Below are 26806 nucleotides of genomic sequence, written 5' to 3'. Positions count from 1 at the left end.
TATCACTTTGTAGTATATATGTATATACCTGATACACCTATATCATGTATGCACATGTATGTACCAAATTACTACATTGTATAACTTTAACTTACATAATGTTATACGTCAATTATACTGCAGTATCTAGACATATATCTATATCTCTCTCTATATATGGAAGTTTGTGGGAAGCTCCGTTACAACAGAAGAACTTTGTCCCCTTTGTCCAAGGCTCAGTGATGCAGAGAGTCATCCTAAAATGAACGTCTCTGATTTCAGTCTGCTTCCAGCAACAGAATCTTTGGTAACAAAGTACCCTTGAAGCACAACTGTTCACTCACACATTCTCGCATACAAGTGGAGAGTGGGATGTTTCTCTTTTGAAAACCAGATTTCTTAGCTTTAAAAAACATATTTAACTCCCCTATCAATGTGTTAAATTACTCAGTTATAAAAAGGAACACATTTGAGTCCATTCTAATGAGGTGAATGAACCTAGAGCCTATTATACAGAGTGAAGTAAGTCAGAAAGAGAAAAACAAGTATTGTATATTAACGTGTGTGTATATATATATATGTATATATATGGGTCAGGCTTACCTGGTTCAGGCGATAAAGAGTCTGCCAGTAATGCAGGAGATCCGGGCTCAGTCCCTGGGTGGGGAAGACCTCCTGGAGAAGGAAGTGGCTACTCACTCCAGTATTCTTGCCTGGAAAATCCCATGGACGGAGGAACCCGGCGGGCTACAGTCCATGGGGTCACAAAGCATCAGACACGACTCAGCGACTAACACTGGCTCACCTCCTGAGGTGGGGGCATGTTTGGTCATATTTATATATATATATATGTATATGGAATCTAGAAAGATGGTACTGATGAACCTATTTTCAGGGCAACAGAGGAGACACAGACAGAGAACAGAGCTGTGAAAGCAGTAAGGAAAGGAGACGCTGGGACGATTTGAGAGAGTAGTGTTGAAACATGAACATTATCACACATAAAACAGAGAGCCAGTGAGAATTAGCTGTATGAAGCCGGGAGCTCAGCACAGCACTCCGTGATGACCGGGGGGCGGTGGAGGGGGGGATGTGGTGGGACACGGGAGGGAGGTTCAGGGGGAGGGGACATATATGTGTGTATGTGTGTGTGTATGGACATATGTCTGATTCATGTTACTGTATGGCAGAAATCAACACAGCGTGGTAAAGCAATTATCCTCCAAGTAAAAATTTAAAAAATATTAAATTGGATAGAGGTGACCTTATGACATCTGTTCGACAAGCAAATGGAAAAGCTGAGTCAGTGAGGGCTACGTGGCATTGGGAGTTAGAGGGGAAGTCCTGGCTTGAGGTATACATTTTGGGGAGCCGTCAACATGTGAATGTCAATTAAAGCCACGGGTCTGGGTGTTTTCACTCAGGAATTCATGTTTATGAAAGAGTACACACCTTCAGCGTTGCTGTTTGAGCTGAATGTTAAGTTTAGTGTCTACAGAGAGGTGATGTCGCTTGGTTAAGAACCCACAAGAGAGGCTGATTCCAAGGGACCTCAGCCAACCCCCCTCTGCAGATCCTGGTGTCCAGTGAGACTGCGCTCACTTGCTAACATGAACGGTAAATTCCACCCGCCCCAAGTCAATTTAGCTCATCAAAACCGCCCATTGTTTTACTGCTAAGAAAAGCCTCACGAAGTTGAAACCGGTGGGTCCCCAAGGACGAGAACTCTGCTCACAAGCCCAGCGCTCGGAGAGATCCCTCCGTCCAGCCATGCAGGGCTGGGTCTGCAGCAGGGAGAGCCAGATGGGACTGGTGTAATTGGCCTCTGTCACCTCCGATGGCCGCTGGGGACCAAGGCCTCTGAGCTCGTTAGGAACAGGCGAGCAGAGAAGGGCCTGGGAGTTGGGAAGAAACTTTTTGATTTGTTGAGCTCATTAGCAAAGAAGCTGAGGAACTGGCAGGCACTTCTTCCCCAGGGGCAGCAGCTCTGTCTTTGTCTGAGAAAACATATCTCAGAGTTCATAGCCAGGAAGAGATTTCCCCCAACGTGGCCCAGTGCGGTGGCCCGTTAATCAGAGAAATTTAGTCTTTACAAGAAGTAATTTCCTTTGTAAAATGGACCCACGGGTGAAGATGGAGCCTTGACTGTCTGGTTCCCTCTTTGCATCTTTTGCCACACACCCGATAAAAACTCGTTGAATGACAGTGCCTGAAATGCAGAACTTATTTCTTTTACCTTTGTTTATGGCACAAACTCATTTATTTTTATAATATCTTAGAAATATTTTGTAACATCTGCATAGATATAGTTTTCAGTATTTCATGACAAATTACATTATTACAATTATCTATATGTATTGGTTTGATGTAGAACCTTTATGTATACTTTTTTAACTTTTTATTTCCTATTGGAGTACAGCTGGTGAGAATGTTGTGATAGTTCCAGGTGAAGAGCAAAAGAACTCAGCCCTACACATACACGTACCCACTCTCCCCCAAACTCCCCTCCCATCCAGGCTGCCACATAAGCCTGAGCAGAGTTCCCTGTGCTACAGTAGGTCCTTCCCGGTTCTGCATTTTGGATACAGCCATGTGTCCATGTCCATTCCAAGCTCCCTAACTGTCCCTCCCCCCATCCTTCTCCCCCTGGGAACTATCAGTTTGTCCTCTAAGTTTGTGAATCTGCTTCTGTTTTCTGATTAAGTTTCTGGAACGGTCTTACGTGTCCCTTTGCTGCAGCAGTTCTCAGTGAGGAGTGCCTCTGCTCCTCAGAGAACTTGGCAATGTCTAGAGATGTTCTTTGTTGCCACAGCTGGAGAGAGGGGTTGCCCCTGGCATGTAACGGGCAGAGACCAGGGAGGCTGCTCAACATCCTACAGTCCACAGGACAGCCCCACAACAAAAAAATGACCCCCTGAGAATTTCAATAGGGCTGAGGCTGAGGAACTCTCGTTGACTTGTCTACATTCACTCCCTCCATCAGAGAGTAAGGTCCAGGGCTTCTGCTGACTTGTTTGCCGATGCGTCTCCAGCAACTAGAACCTCGTCTGAGGCAGCAGATGAGCCACTGACATGTACTGAATGGAATGAGTGACAATAACCTCTACCCACCTGCTTCATGGTCTCGCCCTTGCTCCTCTGCCTTTCAAACATTCACTGGGCATTTACTCAAAGCAGGCACTGGCAGTGCACCAGGCCTCTCTGGTGAGCTCGCCCTGGCCCCTGCCCCTGAGAAGCCCTCTTTCTAGTGGGAAAGGCCTGACCCCCACCCACCACACACGCGCCCTTTATTTGCGACAACTGGCATATCTCCTTTCAGAGAAGTGGGACTGGAGACAAAAATGCAGCACGTCCTGTATCTCCAGGTGTGATGTCATTGTCAAAAATATATTAAAAAGTTGATGAAATTCTTCAAAAAATAGACTAAATTCTTTAAAAACTAAATATTGCAATCATGTTGCTGTACCACAGAAACCAACGCAACATTATGAAGCAATTACCCTTCACTTAAAAATAAATTTTAATGTTCTGTGGCCGCCTGGATGGGGAGGGGGTTTGGGGGAGAACGGGTGCATGTATGTGTGTGGCTGAGTCCCTTCGCTGTTCGCCTGAAACTATCACAACGCTGTTAATCACCTATATCCCAATACAAAATAAAAGTTTAAAGTTTGAAAAAATATATATATATATATTTAAAAATCATTATTTCCATATTCACTCAACCAACAAGCTATAAAACTACCTCATAACTTAAAAAAAAGTTACAAAACAAAAGCCATCCCAGATTAAAAGAAACCAAATTAACATGATAGTTGAATGCCCCATGGATCCTTGATCCTATTCTGGGTATTTCATTAAAAAAAAAAAAAATAGGTACAAAAACATGGGAACAACCAAAGAAATTTTAATACGGTATATAAATAATACCATATTCGATGGTTGAACTGTGTAAATGTTAAGAAAGAGGAGTGTCCTTATGAAAGAGAATGCCCTTGTTCTTGGGAGATGCCTGTTGAAGTATTTAAGAGTGAAGAGTCGTGATACCTGCCACACATTTTCAGTTGGTTTATCAAAAGGAGATTGTACATGAAAGTGGAGTTTCTCAATCACGGCACTTCTAACGTTTGGACCAGGACAATTCTTGTCGGAAGAACTGTTTGTGCATCGTAGGATGTCCAGCTGTATCCCTGGCCTCCACCACTAGATGCAGTCACACGCTCCCCAGCTTGTGAAGATAAAAGCTATTTCTTAACGTCGTCAAATGCGCTCCTACAGGGTGGAGGGGACCCCATAGGGTCAACCTCAGCCAATCAGAATCAGAGAGACGTTGCTTCAGGGCCGGAGCGTGTGAACCAAGCCTCAACCAGTCAATTTCAGAGACACTGCTTCAGTGTGAACTCAATCTCAGCCAATCAGAATCAGGATCCCACCAAACTGAGGACCAGTGCTATGAAAGAAGATAAAGAAAATGGAGAAAAGTGTTAACAACTGGCGAACAGGTGAGAGGTGGACAGGTGTTTGTTGAACAATTCTTGCGATGTTTTTGCAAGTTCAAAATTTTTAAACAGCTAAAGCATTGGTTAAAAGAAGTCTTGACTGAGGGTCAATCCCTGATACCATCAGGTTACCATCCTGAGGCAAATTTTTACTACAACACTCCCATTTGATCATGACGCACTTCCGCTCTCCTCTGCCTTAGGGATGACGTTTAAACTTGGAGTCAGGCCTTCCAGGCCCTCATTGCTGGGTCCTATTTATCACCCACTTCAGCCCTATCTTCCTTTCTGAAACTGTTCTACTCCTCTCTGGCAAATTGTCATTTAAAACCCATTCTAACTGAGATATCCTCTGGAGAACAGTACGCAAGTTTCCCAAGATGAATCATTAATGAAACCTTCTCGAGGCCCCCACTCCACCCCTCCGTATGCCGTTTGATTCACGTTATACAGTAGATGGCTCTCCTCCCCTCCTGGGGGGTTCCGCATACAGACTTCTCTTCTGCTGTTCATGACTCTGTTCTGAAGGCAGCGACAGAGGATGAGGTGGTTGGATGGCATCACTGACTCAGTGCATATGAGTTTGAGCAAACTCTGAGACGGTGAAGGACAGGGAAGCCTGGCGTGCTGCAGCCCATGGGGTCGTAGAGTCGGACAGAACTTAGCGACTGCATAACAGCAACACAAAGTTCTGACAAAAAAACCTGGGGTCCTCAGTTTGCCTGCTCACAAGGGGTTGAATTTCTACCAACGGTTTCACCTTCCGCAAGGGCTGACAGTTGTCTGTTGTCTTTTAGGTCTCAGGCTTGGGGAACAAAACCAGTGACCCCACAGTTTCTGCTTTCACAAGTGGTCATTGCAAGAACTATGTGGGCATACTCACGGCATGTAAAGGGCTTCCCAGGGGGCACCAGCAGTAAAGAACCCGCCTGCCAATGCAGGAGAGATGAGACATGGGTTCGGTCCCTGGGTCAGGAAGATCCGCTGCAGGGGGGCCTGGCAACCCACTCCAGTATTTTTTTTTTTTTTTTTACTGAGAAGATACACATCTTTTCTGGCTATCTTGGGTCTTTGCTGCTGTGTGGGGAATTCTCTCCAGCTGTGGTGTGCAGGCCCCTCGCTGTGGGCCTCCCCAGCTGTGGGGCAGAGTCCAGGCACGTGGGGTCAGCACGTGTGGCTCTAGAGCCCCAGAGGGCAGGCTCCGTGGCTACGGCACATGGGCACCACCGCTCCGCAGCACGTGGGACCCTCCAGGGCCAGGGATAGGGCCAGTGTCCCTGCAGTGTGAGGCAGACGCCCAGCCACTGGACCCCCAAGGAAGGCCCCCGCTCCAGTACTCCTGCCTGGAGAACCCCATGGACGGGGAGCCTGGTGGGCTATGGTCCATAGGGTCACAAAGAGTCAGACACGACTGAAGCGGCATGGCAGGCATGGCCTGTAAAATGTGCCTGCGTACAAACTGTTTAAGTTCTGACTACCGTAGTTTATCCACTCACCTACTGTTGCTGCTGTTCTGAATTTTTGTCATTCTAACAGGTGTGTATCTTGCTTTAATATGTATTTCCCTAAAACATATGATGTGGAGGATATTTTCATATGCTTATTTGGCATCTGTACGTCTTTGGTGAGATGTCTATTAAGTTCTCTTGCCTGGTTTTAAAATTGGGTGATTGTTTTCCTTATGGTTGAGTATGAAGCATTCTTTGTGTATTTTGGATAGCAGTCCTCTATCAGAGGTGTCTTTTGAGGTATTCCCTTTCAGTCTGTGACTTTTCTTATTCTATGACTCAGGCCACTTTTTAAAAAAATTGTTTATTTGGCTGTGACAGGTCTTAGTTGTAGCATTCAAGATCTTTGTCCTCTGACCAGGAATCAAACCCAGGCCCCCTGCACTGCGAGTGAGGAGTCACAGTCACTGGACCACCAGGGAAGTCCCCAAGTTATACCACTTTTATTTATTTATTTGTTTTAGCCTGCGGGTTTTATTTATTTATTTATTTGGGGGGAGGCTAATTACTTTACAATATTGATGCATTCAGCTACAAGAAGTCAGATGTCTTCTGAGAAGAAGTCAGAAGTCAGAAGTCATCTGACTTCTCGTAGCTGAATGCATTACTACAGAGACAAGGAAGTGTTCTATGTAGGCAAAATATCCAACCATGGCACCCTGTCCTCCTTTGGCCAAGGGGTGGCCAATTTCTTGTTCCTTCTTGTGCCTCAAGGATGCAAAATGTCTGAATCCAAGTTGTCAGAAACGTTCCTGAAGACAGTCATTCAGTCTTGGGGTCCTTGGAGTTGCCTCCATTCTATGTTGTCTGAGATATAATGATTTGGCTTTTCCATAGATTCTACCAGGCATATCATAGACTTCCAACAGATTCAATACTTCTGCTGAAGTTAGATTAAGCAACTTCCTAATTCCATCAAGAACTCTTTATCTAGTGCCTACTATGTGCTAGGCACCGTTCTAAGCATTGGGGATATAGTAGTGAATGACATAAACCAAAGCCCTGTCTTCATGGAGCTTATTACACTATGGTGGAAAAGCCAGACAATAAGCAAGTCGCATGAAGTACATGGCATGTTCAACGGTGTTCAGTGCAATGGAGGATGTGGCTGGCTTCAGGCATAGCTGAATCCATCAGCTGCAACAATACTAGACTCTAAAACCTGGCAAGGGGATAAGGAATGCCTCAGTGTTTTGCCTGTCTGTCAGCCATGAAATTAAAAGATGCTTGCTCCTTGGAAGAAAAGCTATGACAAACCTAGACAGTGTGTTGAAAACCAGAGATATCACTTTGCCAACAAAGGTCTGACTGTCAAAGCAATGGTTTTTCCGGTAGTCATGTACAGATGTGAGAACTAGACCATAAAGACAGCTGAGCACTGATGAATTGATGCTTTTGAACTGTGGTGTTGGAGAAGACTCTTAAGTGTCCCTTGGACTGCAAGGAGATCAAACCAGTCAATCCTAAAAGAGATCAGTCCTGAATATTCAGTGGAAGAACTGATGCTGAAGCTGAAACTCCAATATTTTGGCCACCTGATGCAAAGAGCTGACTCACTGGAAAAGACCCTGATGCTGGGAAAGATTGAAAGTGGGAGGAGAAGGGGATGACAGAGGATGAGATAGTTGGATGGCATCACCAACTCAGTGGACATGAGGTTGAGCAAACTCCAGGAGACAGTGAAGGAGGGGAGCCTGGCGTGTTGCAGTCCATGGGTTCGCAAAGAGTCAGACACAACTGAGCCACTGAACAGCAAGAACAAGAACCACAGATTGGTGAAAGCCTTCGAGTCCAAAGAGTGCAGGATGACCCAGGGGACCTGACTTTATACGCTGAGTGGCAAAAGACCAAAGGAGTTAAGTCTTGATAGTTTCCACACAGAAAGCAATGGTAAGGTTGAGAGTGTTGGGGTGAGAAGAAAAAGGGGGAGGACTTGGAAGGAGTATGTCGATGTTAGGGGCCCCTCAAGTCTTCTGCCAGTTGAAATGTGGAGGCCTGGGCTTCCTGTGCTCCTGATAGAGTCAATTTCCATTGCTTACAACCAAAGACTTCTAACTCACACACACACACACACACACCCCTATGCTGTGCTAGGTTCTGCTAGACGTTGAGAACACAGAGATAAATTAGACACAGACCAGTTCCCAGAAAACTCCCAGCCTGTAGGGGCAGCTGGAGAGTAAGAAGCCCCCTGCAGTTTACAGGGCACCCACTGGCATCCCAGGTGGTGCAGTCGTAAAGGATCCGCCTGCAATGCAGGAGACTCAGGTTCCATCCCTGCGTCGGGAAGATCCCCTGAACGAGGGCACGGCAACCCACTCCAGTCTTCTTGCCTGGAGAATCCCATGGGCAGAGGAGCCTGGCAGGCGACAGTCCACGGGGTCGCAAAGAGGTGGACACGACCGAGTGACTAACACTTTCACTTCACTGTCAGGGAAGGTAAAGTTTTTATTCTTTCAGTTCAGTCGCTCAGTCGTGTCCAACTCTTTGCAACCCCATGAACCGCAGCACAACGGGCCTCCCTGCCCATCACCAACTCCCGGAGTCCACCCAAACCCATGTCCATTGAGTCGGCGATGCCCTCCAACCATCTCATCCTCTGTCGTCCCCTTCTCCTTCTGCCCTCAATCTTTCCCAGCATTGGGGTCTTTTCAAATGAGTCAGCTCTTCACATCAGGTGGCCAAAGTATTGGAGTTTCATCTTCAACATCAGTCCTTCCAATGAACTCCCAGGACTAATTTCCTTTAGGATGGACTCGCTGGATCTCCTTGCAGTCCAATGGACTCTCAAGAGTCTTCTCCAACACCACAGTTCAAGAGCATCAATCCTTCAGCACTCAGCTTTCTTTATAGTCCAACTCTCACATTCATACATGACTACTGGAAAAACCAGAGCCTTGACAAGATGGACCTTTGTTGACAAAGTAATGTCTCTGCTTTTTAATATGCTGTCTCGGTCATAACTTTCCATCCAAGGAACAAGCGTCTTTCAATTTCATGGCTACAATCACCATCTGAAGTGATTTTGGAGCCCCCAAAAATAAAGTCTGCCACTGTTTCCACTGTTTTCCCATCTATTTGCCATGAAGTGATAGGACCAGATGCCATGATCTTAGTTTTCTGAATGTTGAGCTTTAAGCCAACTTTTTCACTCTCCTCTTTCACTTTTTCATCAAGAGGCTCTTTAGTTCTTCTTCACTTTTTGCCATATGGTTTCATAAGATGCAAACTTCTTATTAAAAGAAAATATTGGAAACTCCCTGGCAGTCCAGTGGTTAGGATTCGGCACTCTCGTTGCCTTGGGCCTGGGTTCAATCCCTGGTCAGGGAGCTAAGATTTTGTAAGCTGTGGGCACAGTCCTCCCCCCAAATTTGCTTCGTAATTGGAAGAATTAAAAGCTTCACATATTTTTGATACTTCTCCAACCTTTTTATATTGGTAGAAAAGTCATACCAAGCCCTCAACTATTAAAGCACAAGGATATCACCTAGGTCTTCCCAGATGGTGCTAGTGGTAAAGAACCCACCTGCCAATGCAGCAGATGTAAGAGACACAGGTTTGATCCCTGGGTCAGGAAGATCCCCTAGAGCAGGGCAACCCGCTGGTTACTCTTGCCTGGAGACTCCCATGGACAGAGGAGCCTGGCGGGCTGCAGTCCAGGGGGTCGTAAGAGTTAGACGTGAGAGTCGGACATGACTTAGAGACTGAGCCACTACCACCGCCAGTGTCACTGGACTGTATGCTGATAACCTGGCTAAAATGGTACATTTTGTTAGGCATATTTTGCCAATTGAAATTCCATTAAGAAAAGAAAAGGGATGATTGGGGTCAGTGATAAAGGAGGCTAGTGGTAGCCTTCCCAAATTATTCAGCCTCAGAAGATGACTCAGAGGATGTCCCTGGTGCTCCAGTGGTTGAGAACCCATGCTTTAATTGCACAGGGTGCAGGTTCCACCCCGAGTCGGGAAGCTAAGATCCTGCATGCCGCATAGTGTGGCCAGACCAAAGCAAAATGAACAAACCAGAAAGAGAAGACTCGTATTTCTGCAGGAGGAAGGGAAACGGGGGAGTGTATTCCAGGGAGATGGATCAGAATAAGCCCAGATAACAATTATGAAAGGCAAGTAGGTGTCCCAGACCTGGGGAGGTGTCCAGGACTATGGAAAGAGACTCATCTAGTTATGGGGACTTATGCAGGGTCATAGCTTGGGTACACACAATGTAAGCTAAAATATCATGCTGAGAAATTCCAAGTTCATACAACAGACAAAGAGGAGAGTGCTTGAAAGAATCTTACATGTGACCTACTGCGTGCCTGCCTTACATACAAAGTGTCTCTTGGCTTGTGCTAAGCAAAGGTAATCTTAGAAGTCTTTCTCAACCTTTAATTCGGTTACCACATTTTTTTGAAAATCTGCTCTAGTGTTTTTTTAAGTGTTAGTCTCTCAGTTAGGTCTGACTCTTTGTGATGCCAGAGACTGTAACCCGCCAGGCTCCTCTGTCCATGGGATTCTCCAGCAAGAATACTGGAGTGGGATGCCATTTCCTTCTCCAGGGGATGCTCCTGACCCAGAGATCGAACCTGGTTCTCCTGCACTGGCAGGCAGATTCTTTACCTTCTGAGCAACCTGGGAAGCCAGAATTCTCCTGTAAGTCCCCATGACTAGCCAAGTCTCCTTCCTCTCCACTTTGCCGATTTCTGGTCCTCATCTAGATCCATGTCGACTCTACTACAGACCTTGGACAGAAGTGAAATCTGTTAGTTTTGTGTTCCCAGCATACACACAGTAGGCTATCAATGAATGCTTACTGATATGGCCTAAAGACAGATTGCAAATTAGGGATGCTTTTGCCTACTTATGTCAAGTCCAGTTGAAATTTAGAGGGGAAAAAAAAACGTTCCCAGCGGTTCTGTAATTCCACAGAGATCAGGGGAGGGAGGTGTCAGAGAGCCTCAGCTTTGGTTTAAGATGTTTTCCCCGCTGGTCGGCAGGGAGGACAAAGCCACCCTGGCAGTGTCAGACTCACGCAGTTGGGAGGATGTGGTGGGTTACAGTGTGCGGTGGCTCTGCTGGGACCTCCCGCTCAGCATCAAGGTCAGCTCCTCCCACGCTGGCATGAATTCAAGGAGCTGCCCTTGTCTTCCGACTGCTGAACCCTCTGGCCCCTTCCTGAAAATTCTGTCCCCAAGTGGATGCTCTGACCATCTTGTCACTGACCAGAGACATCAAGAAGGAAAGAGACTTAACTGTATCCATTCTGATAGACTCATCTTACTAGAGATTTTCTGGTAAGGATACTGGGTATATCATTTGCTGGGGAACAAAGTGAAGGAAATGTAAAGATGGTAAGACAGGAAATGGTACATACAGACAGCTACACTGTGTCAGGTGCTTTGCTGAGTGATTCCCCTGTATTATCTCCATAAATTCTCTAAATAATCCTATGATATACTTATAAAGAAGAATTAAAGAGGCTTTTGATGAGGGTGAAAGAGGAGGGTGAAAAAGCTGGCTTAAAGCTCAACATTCAAAAAACTAAGATCATGGCATCTGGTCCCATCACTTCATTGCAAGTATATAGCAGAAAAGTGGAAATGGTGATTGACTATTTTCTTGGGCTCCAAAATCACTGCAGATGGTGACTGCAGCCATGACATTAAATGATGCTTGCTCCTTGGAAGGAAACTATGACAAACCTACACAGCATATTAAAAAGCAGAGACATTATTTTGCCAACAAAGGTCTGAATAGTCAAAGCTATGGTTTTTCAAGTAGTCATGTACAGGTATAAGATTTGGACCATAAAGAAGGCTGCGTGTGTTAGTCCTTCAGTCATTTCCAACTCCTTGTGACCCCATGGACTGTAGCCCACCAGGCTCCTCTGTCCATGGATTTTCCAGGCGAGAATATTAGAGTGGGTTTCCATTTCCTCCTCCAGCGGAATCTTCCCGACCCAGGGATTGAAACTGGACCTCCCGCACTGCAGGTGGGGCTCTCCCATCTGAGCCGCTGGGCGCCGAAGAATGGACGCTTTTGAGCTGTGGTGTCGGAGAAGACTCTTGAGAGTCCCTTGGGCTGCAAGGAGATCACACCAGTCCATCCTAAAGGAGATCAGTCCCAAGTGTTCATTGGAAGGACTGATGCTGAAGCTGAAACTCCAATACTCTGGCCACTGGTGTGAAGAGCCAACTCACTGGAAAAGACCCTGATGCTGGGAAAGATTGCGGGCAAGAGGATAAGGGGATGACAGAGGATGAGATGGTTGGATGGCATCACTGACTCATCACAATGGACATGAGTTTGAGCAAACTCTGGGAGATAGTGAAGGACAGAGAAGCCTGGAGTGCTGCAGTCCGTGAGGTTGCAAAGAGGCAGACATAACTTAGCAACTGAACAATAACAAACTTATAAATATGGATCCTGTTTTATGAACGGAGAAACTGAAGTTCAGTAAGAGTAAGTAAAAATGCTTGACTTGATCCCAGTAAGCAAAGAGAATTTGGAGCTGGACTTCAGGTCCACGTGATTCTGAACCCTGAATTCTTTCTGTTGTACCAAGATGTCACTCAGGCATGCTGGAGAAGGAACAGCTGGGCTGGAAACTAAGAATCAGGGCTGGAGTTCCCAGAAAGCTGAGTGACTTGGGTCCAACTCTGGTCACAGCTTTACGTCTCTGCTGGAGCTGTTCCTTCTCCCTGGGTGGCCCATCGTTGTATACGTTTTCCAACTTTCAGAATTCCAGGAACACTTCAAGGCTCAGTTAAAATGTCAGAGGTTTCCCCCAGCCCTTCCTTGTGCAAATAGATACCCTTCATCAAACTTCTGCCCTTTCTTGCTGTGTGCATGAGTGCTTCCTCTGTGAGAATGGGTTAAGTGAATGAGCCAGGGCTGAAATCCAGTTTGGAGGTCAGAGCAAAGGACAACTTCATGGTACAGGTTCAAGCATGTGTGAGTCATTTCACATGCAGAAGCAGCAGAGTCTAGAGGAATGACCTCTGGCTTCAGGACTAGAGACCCAGGTGTGACCCTGAGCAAGTCTCTTCCCTTCTCCAAGCTTTAGTTCCTTGTCTGCAAAATGCAGCACATAACACTTCACTCACAGAATGGTCGCAAACTGTGTTGATGAAATAACGTATATCTATTGAAATTGTTAATTAATTATCGATTAGTATTCATTAATTATTATTTTAAGTCCTTTATTCATTCAATTGTTATTCATTAGTAATAATCAATGAGAAATGATACCTATATTTGGATGGCATACTTTTTGTTTAGTTTTTTTTTTTTGGCCACACTGTATGCAGGATTTTAGTTCCCTGACCAGGGATCAAAGCCACACCCCCTTGCAGTGGAAGCATGCATGGAGCCGTAACCACTGGACAACCAAGAAAGCCCCTGGCATACTGTTTAATATTAAGAGATAACATTGGTTGTGTACCCTGTGTCAGAAACTTGATACATGGCAACCCTATGAGTGCTCTATAAGAACTAAAATTAGCCCCAACTTGCATATGAAGTTTTACAAGAACCTGTAACTTATCTAAATCTCATGGCTATTCGGTCATTGTCGTTCAGTCGCTAAGTCGTGTCCTATTCTTTGCGACCCCATGGACACAGCTATTTGGTGGAAGATTGAATGTTCAGATCAAGGTCTATCTGACTTTTATTTAATGATGCAGATATTAGATCATCTGAGATGAAGCTAATTACATGTATTTTCTTTTTTTCCCTTGAAAGTCTATTGAGGGTAGGAAAGGTTAGGTAACTTGCCCAAGTTTAGCCAATAAGGGATACTTAGATAGAACACTGGGCTTCTCTGATGGTTCAGGGGGGAAAGAATCTGCCTGCAGTGCAGCAAACCTGGATTCGAACCCTGGGTCAGGAAGATCCCCTGGAGAAGGAAAGGGCAATCCACTCTAGTATTCTGGGAAATCCCATGGACAGAGGAGCCCGGCGGGTATATCCCATGGGGTCACAAAGAGTTGGACACAACTGAGCAACTAACGCACGCACACACTCATATGCAGAGAGAAAACGCCCACTTGGACGGGCCACGATGTTTATCTTCACACCCACTCTGTACCGGGCGGAGTGCATGTCGATGCTCCCGAAATGTCTGTGGGATGGAATAAGCAGACAAGGCAGGAATCCTGACTCCAGGTGTGTATTCTTCCCCACACCATGTCAGCTCCCTTCCAAATCAACAATCACCAGCAACTGAAGAGAGTCACCAAGGCCGAGATCAGGTGCTCCCAGCCAACACCCCACCTGGATGTCTGCACCTCCTAGAAAACGCGATGCCCTTAAATCCAACGTGGAGCCATCACATGTTAAATAACCATGTCCTGAGTACCTATAATGTACCGGGCAATGTGCTCTTTTGCTAGTCTCCAGGGTAGAGTTCTGAGTGAGATAGACCTAGCTCCTTCCCCCAGGCTTACAGCCCAGTTGGAGAGACACTGAATAACTGCACAAACATACAAGTAGTTTAACATGATAACGGTTTGTAATACACAGAAAATAAAGACACACAGTTTGATAGAGAATTTTTTAAGGGAGGTTTATCTGAAGACAAGAAACCGAAAAATTATGCCAAAGATGTCTAGGATTCCCAGAAATGGGAAGAACAAGAAGGGGGAGAAAGTGTTCCAGACAAAAGGGACATGTGGGAATTCTTTAAGGCTGGCAGGACCTTACAACTTTTGAGGAAATGGAAATGTCCCTGTATGGCTTTGATAGATGGAAGAAGAGGAACGACAATGTGAGTTAAGACTGATACAGCCACTGGGAAAACAGTATGGCGGTTCCTTAAAAAACTAAAAATAGAGCTACCGTATGGCCCAGCAATCCCACTCCTGGGCATATATATACCCAGAGAAAAGCATAATTCAAAATATACATGCACCACCACCCCCCAGTGTTCATTGTAGCACTTTTTTGCAATAGACACTACATGGAAGCAACACAAGTGTCCTTCAACAGAGGAATGGATAAAGAAGATGTGGCACATATATACAAATGGAATAGTACTCGGTCATAAAAAGGAATGAAACGGGGTCATTTGTAGAGACGTGGCCAAAGCGGGAGACTGTTACACAGAGTGAAGTAAGCCAGAAAGAGAACAACAAATATCATATATTAACACACATACATGGAATATAGAGAAATGGTACAGATGATCTTATTGGCAAAGCAGAAATAGAGACAGACATAGAGAACGAACGTGTGGATACCAAAGGGGAGTGTGTAGTGGTGATGTGGGATGGGCTGGGAGATTGGGATTGACACGTATCCACTGTTGGTACTGTCTGTAAAATAGATGAGTAATGGGAACCGACTGTAGAGCTCAGGGAACTCCGCTCAGCGATCTGCGGTGACCTCAAGGGGAAGGAAGTCCAGACGGTGGGGAGTATCTGTACGCGCAGGGCTGATTTGGTTTGTTTTACAGCAGGAACTAACACAACATTGTAAGGCCAGTCTAGTCCAATAAAAATTAATTTTGAAAAAGTCCTCTCCCCCCTCCAAAAAAAAAAAAAAAAACCCAAAACCTAAAGCAACTGGCAAAGTTTGATGAGGAACATGAGGTTTACTCTAAGAATAATGGGGGGGGGGGCGGAGATTAAAAGCTGTAAGCAGAGGAGTGACCCTAAAGGACTGTGTTTTTCAGATGCTCCATTAGCTACTTTGTGGAGGATTGTAGCAGCCAGAATGGAATCAGGGAGGCCAGAGAAGAGGGTGTCTCATGTACCCAAGCGACATGATGGCTGGGATCTGGGGTGCGGCAAGGTGTACAGAGGCAGATCTGTGAACTACTTTGCAGTATGTTTTGTGCTTAGATGGAGAGGTCCCTGGAGTTGGGCAACATGACGAGGGTCCAGGAATTCATCTTGCTGGGCTTGTCCACGAGCCCAGAAACAAGGGAAGTCCTGTTTCTCGTCTTCCTGACCCTCTACCTGCTGACCCTCCTGGAGAACGCCCTCATCGTCTTCCTCGTCTGCAGCCACGCCGAGCTCCGCAAGCCCATGTACTTCTTCCTGGGCAACCTGAGCTGCCTGGAGATGTGCTACGTGTCCGTGACCATGCCCAGCCTGCTCGCCGGGCTGTGGATGGGACCCTACCACGTGCCCTTCACAGCCTGCATGACCCAACTCTTCTTCTTCATCGTCCTCATCTGCACAGAGTGCGCCCTCCTGGCCTCCATGGCCTGTGATCGCTATGTGGCCATCTGCCGCCCACTGCACTACCCGATGCTCATGCGGCCCCAGGTCTGCCGGGGCTTGGCCGGGACTTCCTGGCTTGGTGGGCTGCTGGTCTCGGTGGTCAAGACAGCGTGCATCGCCAGCCTGTCCTACTGCGGCCCCAACGTCGTCAACCACTTCTTCTGTGACGTCTCCCCGCTGCTCAACCTGTCCTGCACCCACGTGGCCCTGACTGAGCTGGTGGACTTCCTGTCCGCCATCGTCATCCTCTGGGGCTCCCTCCTGGTGGCCATAGCCTCCTATGTGGCCATTGGCAGGGCCGTGCTCCGCATGCCTTCCGCCGCCGCCCGGCGCAAGGCCTTCTCCACCTGCGCCTCCCACCTGGTGGTGGTGGGCATCTTCTACTCGGCCACTCTCTTCATCTACGCCCGCCCCAGCCGCATAGAAGCCATGGACCTCAACAAGGTGCTGTCGGTCACCTACACAGTGGTCACGCCCATGTGCAATCCGGTCATCTACTGCTTGCGGAACAAGGAGGTCCAGGCAGCTTTCCGTAGGGCTCCACGTGGGTCCTGAGGCTGACCAGCTAAGGGCATGATGGACAATTCAAGCTGTCAATACTTGATATTCACACAGCATACACTTCATCCTTTGAAAATGTATGAATCAGTGGCTATTTAGCACATTCACAACATTGTGCAACAAATACCGTTGTCTGACTCCAGGACATTTTCATCACCACCAAGACAAACGGATAAAGAAGATGTGGTACAGATGTACAATGGAATATCACTCAGCTGTGAAAAGGATCAAAATCAGGTCATTTGTCGTGATCTGAATGAACCGAGTGTCTGTCATACAGAGTGAAGTAAATCAGAAAAAGGAAAAGCAAATGTTGTATATTAATGCATACATATGAAATCTAGAAAAATGGTACAGATGAACCTATTTCCAGAGGAGGAATAGAGATACAGATGCAGAGAACGGACTTGTGGGCACAGAGGGGCAGAGGGGAGGGCGGGATGAGTGGAGAGAGTGGCATTGACATGTATACACTATCCTGAGTAAACAGATGGCTGAGGGGAATGTGACCTAAAGCAGAGGGGGCTCAGCTCAGCGCCCTGTGCCGACCTGGTGGAGTGGGATGCAGGGTGAGAAGTTCAGGAGGGAGGGGATCCATGTACACATATGGCTGATTCACACTGCCGTGCAGCAGAAACCAACAGCACTGTAAAGCGATTAGATTCCAGTTTTTTAAACAAGAAACCTGTACACACCACAAGTCACTCGCAATCCCCTATTCCACCCCCCAGCCCTAAGAAACCTTTCATCTTTCTCTCTGTATGGATTTGCCTGATTAGACATTTTACATAATTGAAATCAGATAATATGTGGACTTTTAAATGCGGCTTCTTTCATTTAGCATAGTATTTTCAGGTTTGTGCATATTGCAGCATGCTTCAGTACTTTATTCCTTTTTATGGTTGCACAATATTCCGTTATGTGTATATATCACATCGAGTTTGCCCATTCCTCGGTTGAAAGACATTTCAGTTGTTTTCACTTTTTAGCTGTTAGGGATAGTGCCGCTGTAAACATTTTTATAGCACCCTTTCTGTGGAAACACATTTTCTTCTCTCTTGGGTATATGCATAGGAGTGGAATTGCTGAGTCATATACTAATGCTAGGGGCTTCCCAGTGGTGTGAGTGGTAGAGAACCTGCTTACCAACTCGGGAAACATAAAAGACATGGGTTCAATCCCTGGGTCAGGAAGATCCCCTAGAGGAGGAAATGGCAACCCACTCCAGTATTCTTGCCTGGAAATTCCCATGGACAGAGGAGCCTGGTGGGCTACAGTCTATAGGATCACAAAGATTCGGACACAAATGAACGACTTAGCATGCAGCACACATGCTAATGCTATATTTCACTTTTTGAAGAACTGTCAAGCTCTTTCAAAGCGACCGATATTCTACTTTCAAAATATATGTGTGGCAGGGTAGGCAGGGCAATTATAAATGGCAATTTATAGATGAGATCATGCAAATGACCAACGAATCTAATAAATCTCCTTAATATTCAGCAAAAATGCTAGTTATGATGTTTTACCATCACTGTATCAGATCAGGAAAGATTCAAGAGACTGTTAACACCTAAAGCTGAGCTGAGGTTGGGGTGTCCCTGGTGGCTCAGACGGTAAAGAATCTGCCTACAGTGCAAGACACCTGGGTTCGATCTCTGGGTTGGAAAGATCCCCTGGAGAAGGGAATGGCAACCCAATCCAGTAGTCATACTTGGAGAACTCCATGGATTCCAGAGGAGCCTGGGGTCCATGGGTGGTCTCAGAGTCAGACACGACTGAGCAGCTAACAGCTGAGGTGGCTTTGAAACGCGGTAATTCCCTCTCATAGACTGCTGGTGGAGGCATAAATTGCTGAAACCCTCCTTGAGAACAAACTGGTATTTGAATTTTGCCTACACTTTGACGCAGAATCTCCACTTCTGCAGATATCTCATAGGAAGATCAAAGCACTGATCTATAAAAATACACATATGAGAATGATTCCGGTAGCATTCTAGATTAAAGTGCCAGGGATTAAGTAGTTTGGTCTAGGACTGGCCACTCACATCATCCCACCCAGGCAGAAAGAGCCTGGAGGACAGAGGGCTGGAAACTTTGATGAACAGAATCCAAGGCTATCTCAAGATCTAGAACATGAAGATAAAAAAATGGTAATAGCCATGTCAGTGCACGTGAATTCAAAATTTGATAAATATTAGCAAATTGCTTTCCAGAAACACAGCCTCAATCTACAGGCCCACAGCAGTCTGGGAGGGAAGCTGCCCCCACATCCAACCAACACTGCGTTGTCTCAGAGGATTTCCTTTTAATATGCTGTGAGCATATTAAAAGATGTTCCACTACCAGCTTTCATTCCACCACTTTGGGTTTCATTTCTTTAGTAGAGGTGAAGGTGGAACACTATTCCATAGTTTATTGGCCATTCCTGTTGCCTTTTGGGGGATGAACTTTTGGGTTATTTGTGCACAAATAGTTTAGAATGTGTGACAGTGTAGGTCAACTTTTCAGAAATTTTTTATTTAATGGTTGCACCAGGTGTTAGTTGCAGCATGTGGGATCTAGTTCCCTAACCAGAGTTTGAACCCATGCCCTCTACATTGAGAGCATTGAGTCTTATCCACTGGACTACCAGAGAAGGTCCTGTAATAGGTCAGTTTTGCCCATATCATTCCCTTTCTTCTCCATGATAAATTCCCAAAGTAGAATTAATTAATGCAAGGCCATCCAGACTCTCAAGGCTTTTTGTTATTTATTAGTAAACTGCTATTCTAAAACATACCGACATTAACTCTCACAAACCACACTAGAACATGGGCATTTCTCTTGAGGCACTGTCAACATGAATTTTTATTACTTAAAATAAAAATATGCTAGTATTCTACAGAAGTTCATTCTTGGAATTTCTATTTTCTCTTATAATATGCTTATTTTTTCAATTATACAGGTAATCCTAGATAATTGAAACATATTCAAATGTATAAAATAGAAAATATAAGTCCCCTGAGGTCTCACACCTAAAAACACAGCTAATAACTGATATACATCTTTTCAGGTTACTTTCTAGATATCCTCTAAGCCCCTGCGTGTGTACTCAGCTGTGTCTGACTGTTTTGTGACCCGAGTGGACTGTAGCCCACCAGGCTCCTCTGTCCTTGGGATTTCCCAGGCAAGAAAACTGGAGTGGGTTTCCAGTTCCTTCTGCAAGGAATCTTCCTGACCCAGGGATTGAACCCACATCTCCTGTGCCTTCTGCACTGGTAGGCAGGTTCTTTACCACTGAGCCACCTGGGAAGCCCTTTTTCTAGGCATTATTGTTTCGTTCAGTTGCTAAGTCGTATCTGACTCTTTGTGACCCCAGGGACTGCAGCACAGCAGGATTCCCTGTCCTTCACCATGTCCCAGAGTTTGCTCAAACTCATGTCCACCGAGTCAGTGATGCCATGCAGCCCTGTCACCCTCTGCCGTCTCCTTCTCCTCCTGCCTTCACTCTTTCCCACATCAGCGTCTTTTCCAGTGAGTCCACACTTCACATCAGGTGGCCAAAGTATTGGAGCTTCAGCTTCAGCATCAGTCCTTCCAGTGAATATTCAGGATTGATTTCCTTTAGGATGGACTGGTTGGATCTTCTTGTAGTCCAAGGGACTCTTGAGAGTCCCTCCAAGACTCTTGAGAGTCTTCTCCAACACCACAGTTCGAAAGCATCCATTCTTTGGCACTCAGCCTTCTTTATGGTACAACTTTCTAGGCAAATATTAACTTAAATAACTACTACAATCAGTCTATTTACTATTATTGCTCTACAAATCTTTGACATACTTTTATACTGCTTCTTTCATGTTTAACTCAACAACATACCATCTCCCCATGACAGTATCTGGTTTAATCTCTTTAATGAATGCATGTGATTTCACACTGTATATAGAACATAATGGGCTTCCATGGTAGCTCAGCTGGTAAAGAATCTGCCTGCAATGCAGGAGACCCCAGTTCGATTCCTGAGTCAGGAAGATCCCCTGGAGAAGGGACAGGCTACCCACTCCAGTATTCATGGGCTTTCCTGGTGGCTCAGATGGTAAAGAATCCACCTGCAATGTGGGAGACCTGGGTTCAAGCTCTAGATTGGGAAGATCCCCTGAGGCATGGCAACCTCTCCAATCTTCCTGTCTGAAGAATCCCCATGGACAGAGGAGCCTGGTGGGCTACAGTCCATGGGGTTGCAAAGAGTTGGATATGACTGAGCGACTAAACACAGCACAGCATAGCATATAACACAACATTTAAATAATTTCATGTTGGTGAGCATTTGAATTATTTGCAAAAATTTTCAATAAAATAATGTTTATTTCAAATTTCACAATGTAATAATAAAAGCTTGTACTTATGTTTAAATATTGCATAACCTTTTTTCAGCGGGCAAGGAGTAAACTTCCATTTCTTGGATTACTGGAGAGCATGCACATTTAGGGGGTAGGTTATCAGCCACCTACATATTTCCTTCAAGAATCTTCTTGTTCATGACAATTTTCATCTTGTTTTTTCTCTTGAGTCTTCATATGTTTCTCCTTTATTTAAAGAATCCTTTGCTATATTGCAAATACTTCCCTCTGGGTTTCTATTTGGCTTTGGAGGTTGCATGTGTGTGTGTGTGTTGGCGTGAAAGTTTTAAAATCAGGAGCGGGAGATGTCCGTGATCGCGGAGGAGCCCTTGCGGGGGTGGAGGGCTCTCCGCAGGGCCGCGTGGACCTCCTTGTTTCGCAGGCAGTAGACCACCGGGCTGCAGGCGGGCGTGACCACCGTGTAGACGACCGACAGCACCTTGTGCAGGTCAGTGGACTCCACGCGGCTGGGGCGGGAATACATGAAGAGGACCACCGAGTAGAAGATGCCCACCACCACCAGGTGGGAGGCACAGGTGGAGAAGGCCTTGCGCCGGGCGGCGGCGGAAGGCATGCGGAGCACCGTCACCCCAATGGCCGAGTAGGAGGCCAGGGCAACCAGCAGAGTCCCGCAGAAGATGCCGATGGCGGAGAGGAAGTCCACCAGCTCAGTCAGGGCCACGTGGGTGCAGGACAGGTTGAGCAGCGGGGAGACGTCACAGAAGAAGTGGTTGAGGACGTTGGGGCCGCAGTAGGACAGGCTGGCGATGCACGCTGTCTTGACCACCGAGACCAGCAGCCCACCAAGCCAGGAAGTCCCGGCCAAGCCCCGGCAGACCTGGGGCCGCATGAGCATCGGGTAGTGCAGTGGGCGGCAGATGGCCACGTAGCGATCACAGGCCATGGAGGCCAGGAGGGTACACTTGGTGCCGATGAGGGAGATGAATAAAAAAAGCTGAATCAGGCAGGCTGTGAAGGGCACGTGGTAGGGTCCCATCCACAGCCCGGCGAGCAGGCTGGGCATGGTCACGGACACGTAGCACATCTCCAGGCAGCTCAGGTTGCCCAGGAAGAAGTACATGGGCTTGCGGAGCTCGGCGTGGCTGCAGACGAGGAAGACGATGAGGGCGTTCTCCAGGAGGGTCAGCAGGTAGAGGGTCAGGAAGACGGCAAACACCACCACCCTCACGCCTTGCCTGGCAGACAGACCCAGCAGGATAAACTCTTGCACTCCGGACACATTGCCCAAGGAGAGAGCCCTCCCCATCTAAGGAAGAAACAGGCTTTTAGAGACCATGTCCATCAGAAATAAATTGGCCAGCAAGGAAGAGCATAAGCAGTTAGGGGCTGTTGGGACAAAGCTGCTTTGCTATAGCCTGACCGTTGTGAGGAGCACAGCAAGGAGCAACTGGGAAATTGCAAAACTGGAAACAGGAAGGTTAACACTGTACTTGCTGCATCTGTAATCATAGAGAAGACACAAGTCCTGAATGAGTGTGCATTTGTATGATCTCGATTACGTCATCTGTGAAATGGAGCTCAAAGCTATGGGACCCCACAGAATCTTTGGTCCTTACGGCTACTAAACATGGGAACAGATGAGAAAGTGCTTTATAAAGCAAGGCACAATTATTCCTTTACATCTGATGACCTTAAGTGCTGTTTTCCGGATTGGATTTCTTTCTTTTTGTTTTGAAAAATGTTCCGGGACCCCAGAAGTTGTCGTGCTGTTTTCAGTAAAGGAAGACTCACAGTTCCTTACTGTGAGACACTTCCTTCTCTAAACTGGGTTAGATTTCTAGAGGAAATTTGCCACTGTTTATTAGAGAGAAGGTCCAGCAGTAATGGTTTCTTTAAAAAAAAAAAAAAAAGACCCATGAGATGGACTTCCCTGGTGGGTGAGTGGTTAAGAATCTGCCTACCAATGCAAGCGGGTTTGATCCCTGGTCTGGGAAGATTCCACATGCCCCCAGGCAACTAAGCCCACGGGCTGCCACAGCTGAAGCCTGCATGCCGTAGAGTGTGTGCTCCACAACACGAGAAGCCACCGCAATGGGAAGCCCTGCAACTACAGCGTAGCTCGCCACAGCCAGAGAAAACCCGCGTAGCAACTAAGACTCAGAGCAGCCAAAAATGAATTTAAAAAAGAAAAGACCAATGATAAGTTTTTTCCCTGAGTACTTCTAAAGATGACCCCTTCCAGGAAGAGAGTGTCTTTTTTTCTAAGGGAAGAAACTAAATACATATGCTGAGAATCACTTAGGTACTCTTACACTGCGTGGCATTTTTTTGAACACATGGAGATCAATGGACTTTCATGACCCTTCAAAAATAGGCTTTATTCTACCAGTTCATATACATAACTGAAACTCATAGGCAGCAAGTAACTTGCACAAAAGGATGGAGTTACATAAACTAAGGGATCTTTGCCTCTACCATTAATATGAGGAATTCACTTAGAGTTTTAGGTGACTGAGATACAGAGAGGGTGCTCTTTGGACTTATTTCTGACTTATCACTTATCATATGTTTGAAAATAGTGTGAAAGTGTTAGCCACTCAGTCGTGTCTGACTTTGCAACTCCATGGACTATAGCCCACCATGCTGCTCTGTCCATGGGCTTCTCCAGGCAGGAATACTGGAGTGGGTGCCATTCTCTCTGCCAGGGGATTTTCCTGACCCAGGAATCGAACCCAGGTCTCCTGCATTGTAGGCAGATTCTTTACCATCTGAGCCACCAGGGAAGCCCTATTCTATGTATTCAGGAGCAAATATTTATTGAGTGTATACTATACATGAGGTGCATGAAATCAACCAGTGAGTGTGTTCAAATTCTCATTCTAGGTAGTGAGGAATAGAGGAGGCTGACGGAGGACAAATACAGAATTTCAGCGGGTCAGTGCTAAGAAGAAAGCAAAGCAGGATGGTCCACAAGGTCTGAAGGAGGTTATTTTAGGATGGGCAGTCAGAGAAAACTTCTTTGAGGTGGGTAGTGACGTTTGAGCTTGTTTTTAACTAATGGGAAAGGATGAGTGAGCACTGAGCTGGCAGAAGAGTATTTTAAGTGGAACGAGGAAAAGCAATTGCAAAAAACTCAAGTCAGGAAGGAGTTTGGTGTCTTCAAGGAAAAAACAAAAAAAAGAAAAGCCAGTATAGCTGAAGGATAGAGAAGTAAGAGAAAGGGGAGGAAATCAGATTTCTTCCACCTAAATCAGCAAAACCTACTTCTCTGTAGCTTCATCTCCTCCCCAGCACTTTCTAAGCGACTCGTAGTGTCCCCATCTCTGTGCCAAACGCTCCCAGTGAGGAACTTCGCTGGTGGTCCAGTGGTTAAGGCCTCTCCTTCCAATGCAGGGGGTGTGGTTTCGATCACTGGCCGGGGAGATAAGATCCCGCATGCCTCAGAGCCAAAAAACCAAAACCTAAAACAGAAGCAGTATTGTAACACATTCAATAAAGACTTTAAAATGGTCCCCATCAAAAAAAAAAAAAAAAAAACACTCTTTAAATCACTCCCAATGAAAATTGTTTCAGAGGTAATCAGAATGGTAGAATGGAATAAAACCCAGAAACACACCAAGCAGGCATACAGACTTGATTGATGACATAACTTTATTGGAGATAAGTGAGGAAAAGGATGAACTTGGCAAGAAATGGCTCTCAAATAATTGGGGTACCCATGGAAACTCAACTGGCGCTGGGTGACAGCCTAGAGGGGTGGACTGGGAGGGAGGGAGGGAGGGAGCGGACACACGTGTGCCCGTGGCGGATTGATGCTGGTGTGTGGCAGAAACCAGCACAACACTATAAGGCAATCCACCTTCAATTAAAATAAATGCATGGTTTTAAAAAAGAAAAATAAAAAGAGATTGGAACCCTACATCACACAACACATGTGAAAAATCAGTTTCAGGTGAGCTAAAAAACACACATGTGGAGTGCGAACCTCGGAGATTTTAGAAAACCATGCAGAAGCATGCCTTTATGACATTGTGTGTGAGTTGGTCAGGCGTGTCTGACTCCGTGACCCCATGGACTGTAGCCCCCCAGGCTTCTCTGTCCATGGGATTCTCCGGGCAAGAATACTGGAGTGGATTGCCATTCCCTTCTCCAGGGGATCTTTCCAACCCAGGGATCGAACCCTGGTCTCCTGAAGCACAGGTAGATTCTTTACTGTTTGAGCTACAGGGAGATCTCTTTTATGACACTGGGGGTTTAGACTACAATAAGAAGACGGGAAAAAACCTTACACTTTAAAATTTTTAAAAATTAGCAGCATTGAAAAATTCTGAACACCACAGATTATTAGAGGAAAATCCACAAGCTGGAAAAAATATACTTGCAGTATACATAAGTGAGAAGGAAATGCCAGCTCACTCCAGTGTTCTTGCCTGGAGAATCCCATGGACAGAGGAGCCTGGTGGGCTACAGGTCCATGGGTCACAAAGAGTTGGACACGACTGAGTGACTGATACCTTCACCTTCATGTATAAGTGTGGAGGGATCCTTGTGTAGGGTATACAGAGAAATTGGTCAGTTAATATGCAAAAAAGTTTTTTAGCAGAAAATTGGGCAAAAGTTCTGAATGTATACCTCACCAAAAAATATTCATCACTCAAAACATAAAAATATACTCACCTGATTAGGAGCCAAAGAAACGGAAATTAAAACCAAAATTAGGTACCACTTCATACCTGTGGAATTGGGATAACTACAAACTTCTGAAAATATTAACAATAGAAACTTTCATACACTGCCTCTGGGAGTCTGAATTGGTTTGATAACTTCAGAAAACAATTTGTCATTATCAAGTAAATGTTAAGACATGATTATGCCCCAGAAATTCTGTTTCCAAGCATATATATATTTCCAGAGTAATGTTCATAGAAGTACCATTTTACTAGCAAAAAAGAGAATGTAAACATTCCAAGTATTCAATAATAGAATCGAAAAGTGAATTGTGATCTCTTTCTATAAAGGAGTGCATGCGTGCTAAGTCACTTCATGTGTCTGACTCTTTGCAACCCCGTGGCCTGTATCCTGCCAGGCTCCTCTGTCCATGGGATTTGCCAGGCAAGGATACTGGAGTGGGTTGCCATGCCCTCCTCGAGGGGATCTTTCTGGCCCAGGGCTCCAACACATATCTCTATGTCTCTTGCATTGGCAGGCAGGTTCTTTACCACTAGCGTCACCTGGGAAGCCCCTATAAAGGGGCATGATGTTAGATGTGGTTCTGATTCACTGTGTACAAGGGACTTCCTGCTCTGTTATTTTTATACTGTGCCTCCTGGGTTGCATATTTTCTTTTGCATCTACTCACTATTCATATGAAAGTCATGCATAAAGAGACCTTCTACATGTGTTAAAATTCATGTCTTTATACACCAAAGTATCTGTTTTAGGTGTGTTAATTTTCTATTGGAGTGTAATTGCTGTACAATGTTAGTTTCTGCTTACAGCAGGGGGAATCAGTCATAAGTGTACACATATCCCCTCCCTCCCGAGCCTCCCTCTGCCCCCACCCCAGTCCCACCCATCTCCCTGTGTCATACAACGACTCCCCACCAGCTGTCTATTTACACATGGCAGTGCATATGCTTCCCTGCTACTCTCTCAGTTCATCCCACCCTCTCTTTGCACCACCGTGTCCACAAGTCTCTT

General features: G+C 45.9%; 2 protein-coding genes across 2 annotated transcripts; one reads left to right on the top strand and one right to left on the bottom strand.

Annotated features, from left to right (window-relative positions):
- Positions 1-15821: 15821 nt before the first annotated feature.
- LOC122692628 (olfactory receptor 5-like) lies at positions 15822-16760 on the top strand. Its single transcript, XM_043900404.1, has one exon. The coding sequence runs from the start codon at positions 15822-15824 to the stop codon at positions 16758-16760; it is 939 nt and encodes a 312-aa protein (XP_043756339.1).
- A 4677-nt stretch (positions 16761-21437) lies between these two features.
- Positions 21438-22412, bottom strand: LOC122692885 (olfactory receptor 5-like). The gene has a single exon (XM_043900699.1). The coding sequence runs from the start codon at positions 22410-22412 to the stop codon at positions 21438-21440; it is 975 nt and encodes a 324-aa protein (XP_043756634.1).
- Positions 22413-26806: the final 4394 nt, after the last annotated feature.

This window comes from Cervus elaphus, chromosome 4, assembly GCF_910594005.1.
Source record: "Cervus elaphus chromosome 4, mCerEla1.1, whole genome shotgun sequence".
NCBI lineage: Eukaryota > Metazoa > Chordata > Mammalia > Artiodactyla > Cervidae > Cervus > Cervus elaphus.
The sequence above is the reverse complement of the archived record's forward strand: the minus strand, read 5'-3'. Positions and strand labels throughout refer to the sequence as shown.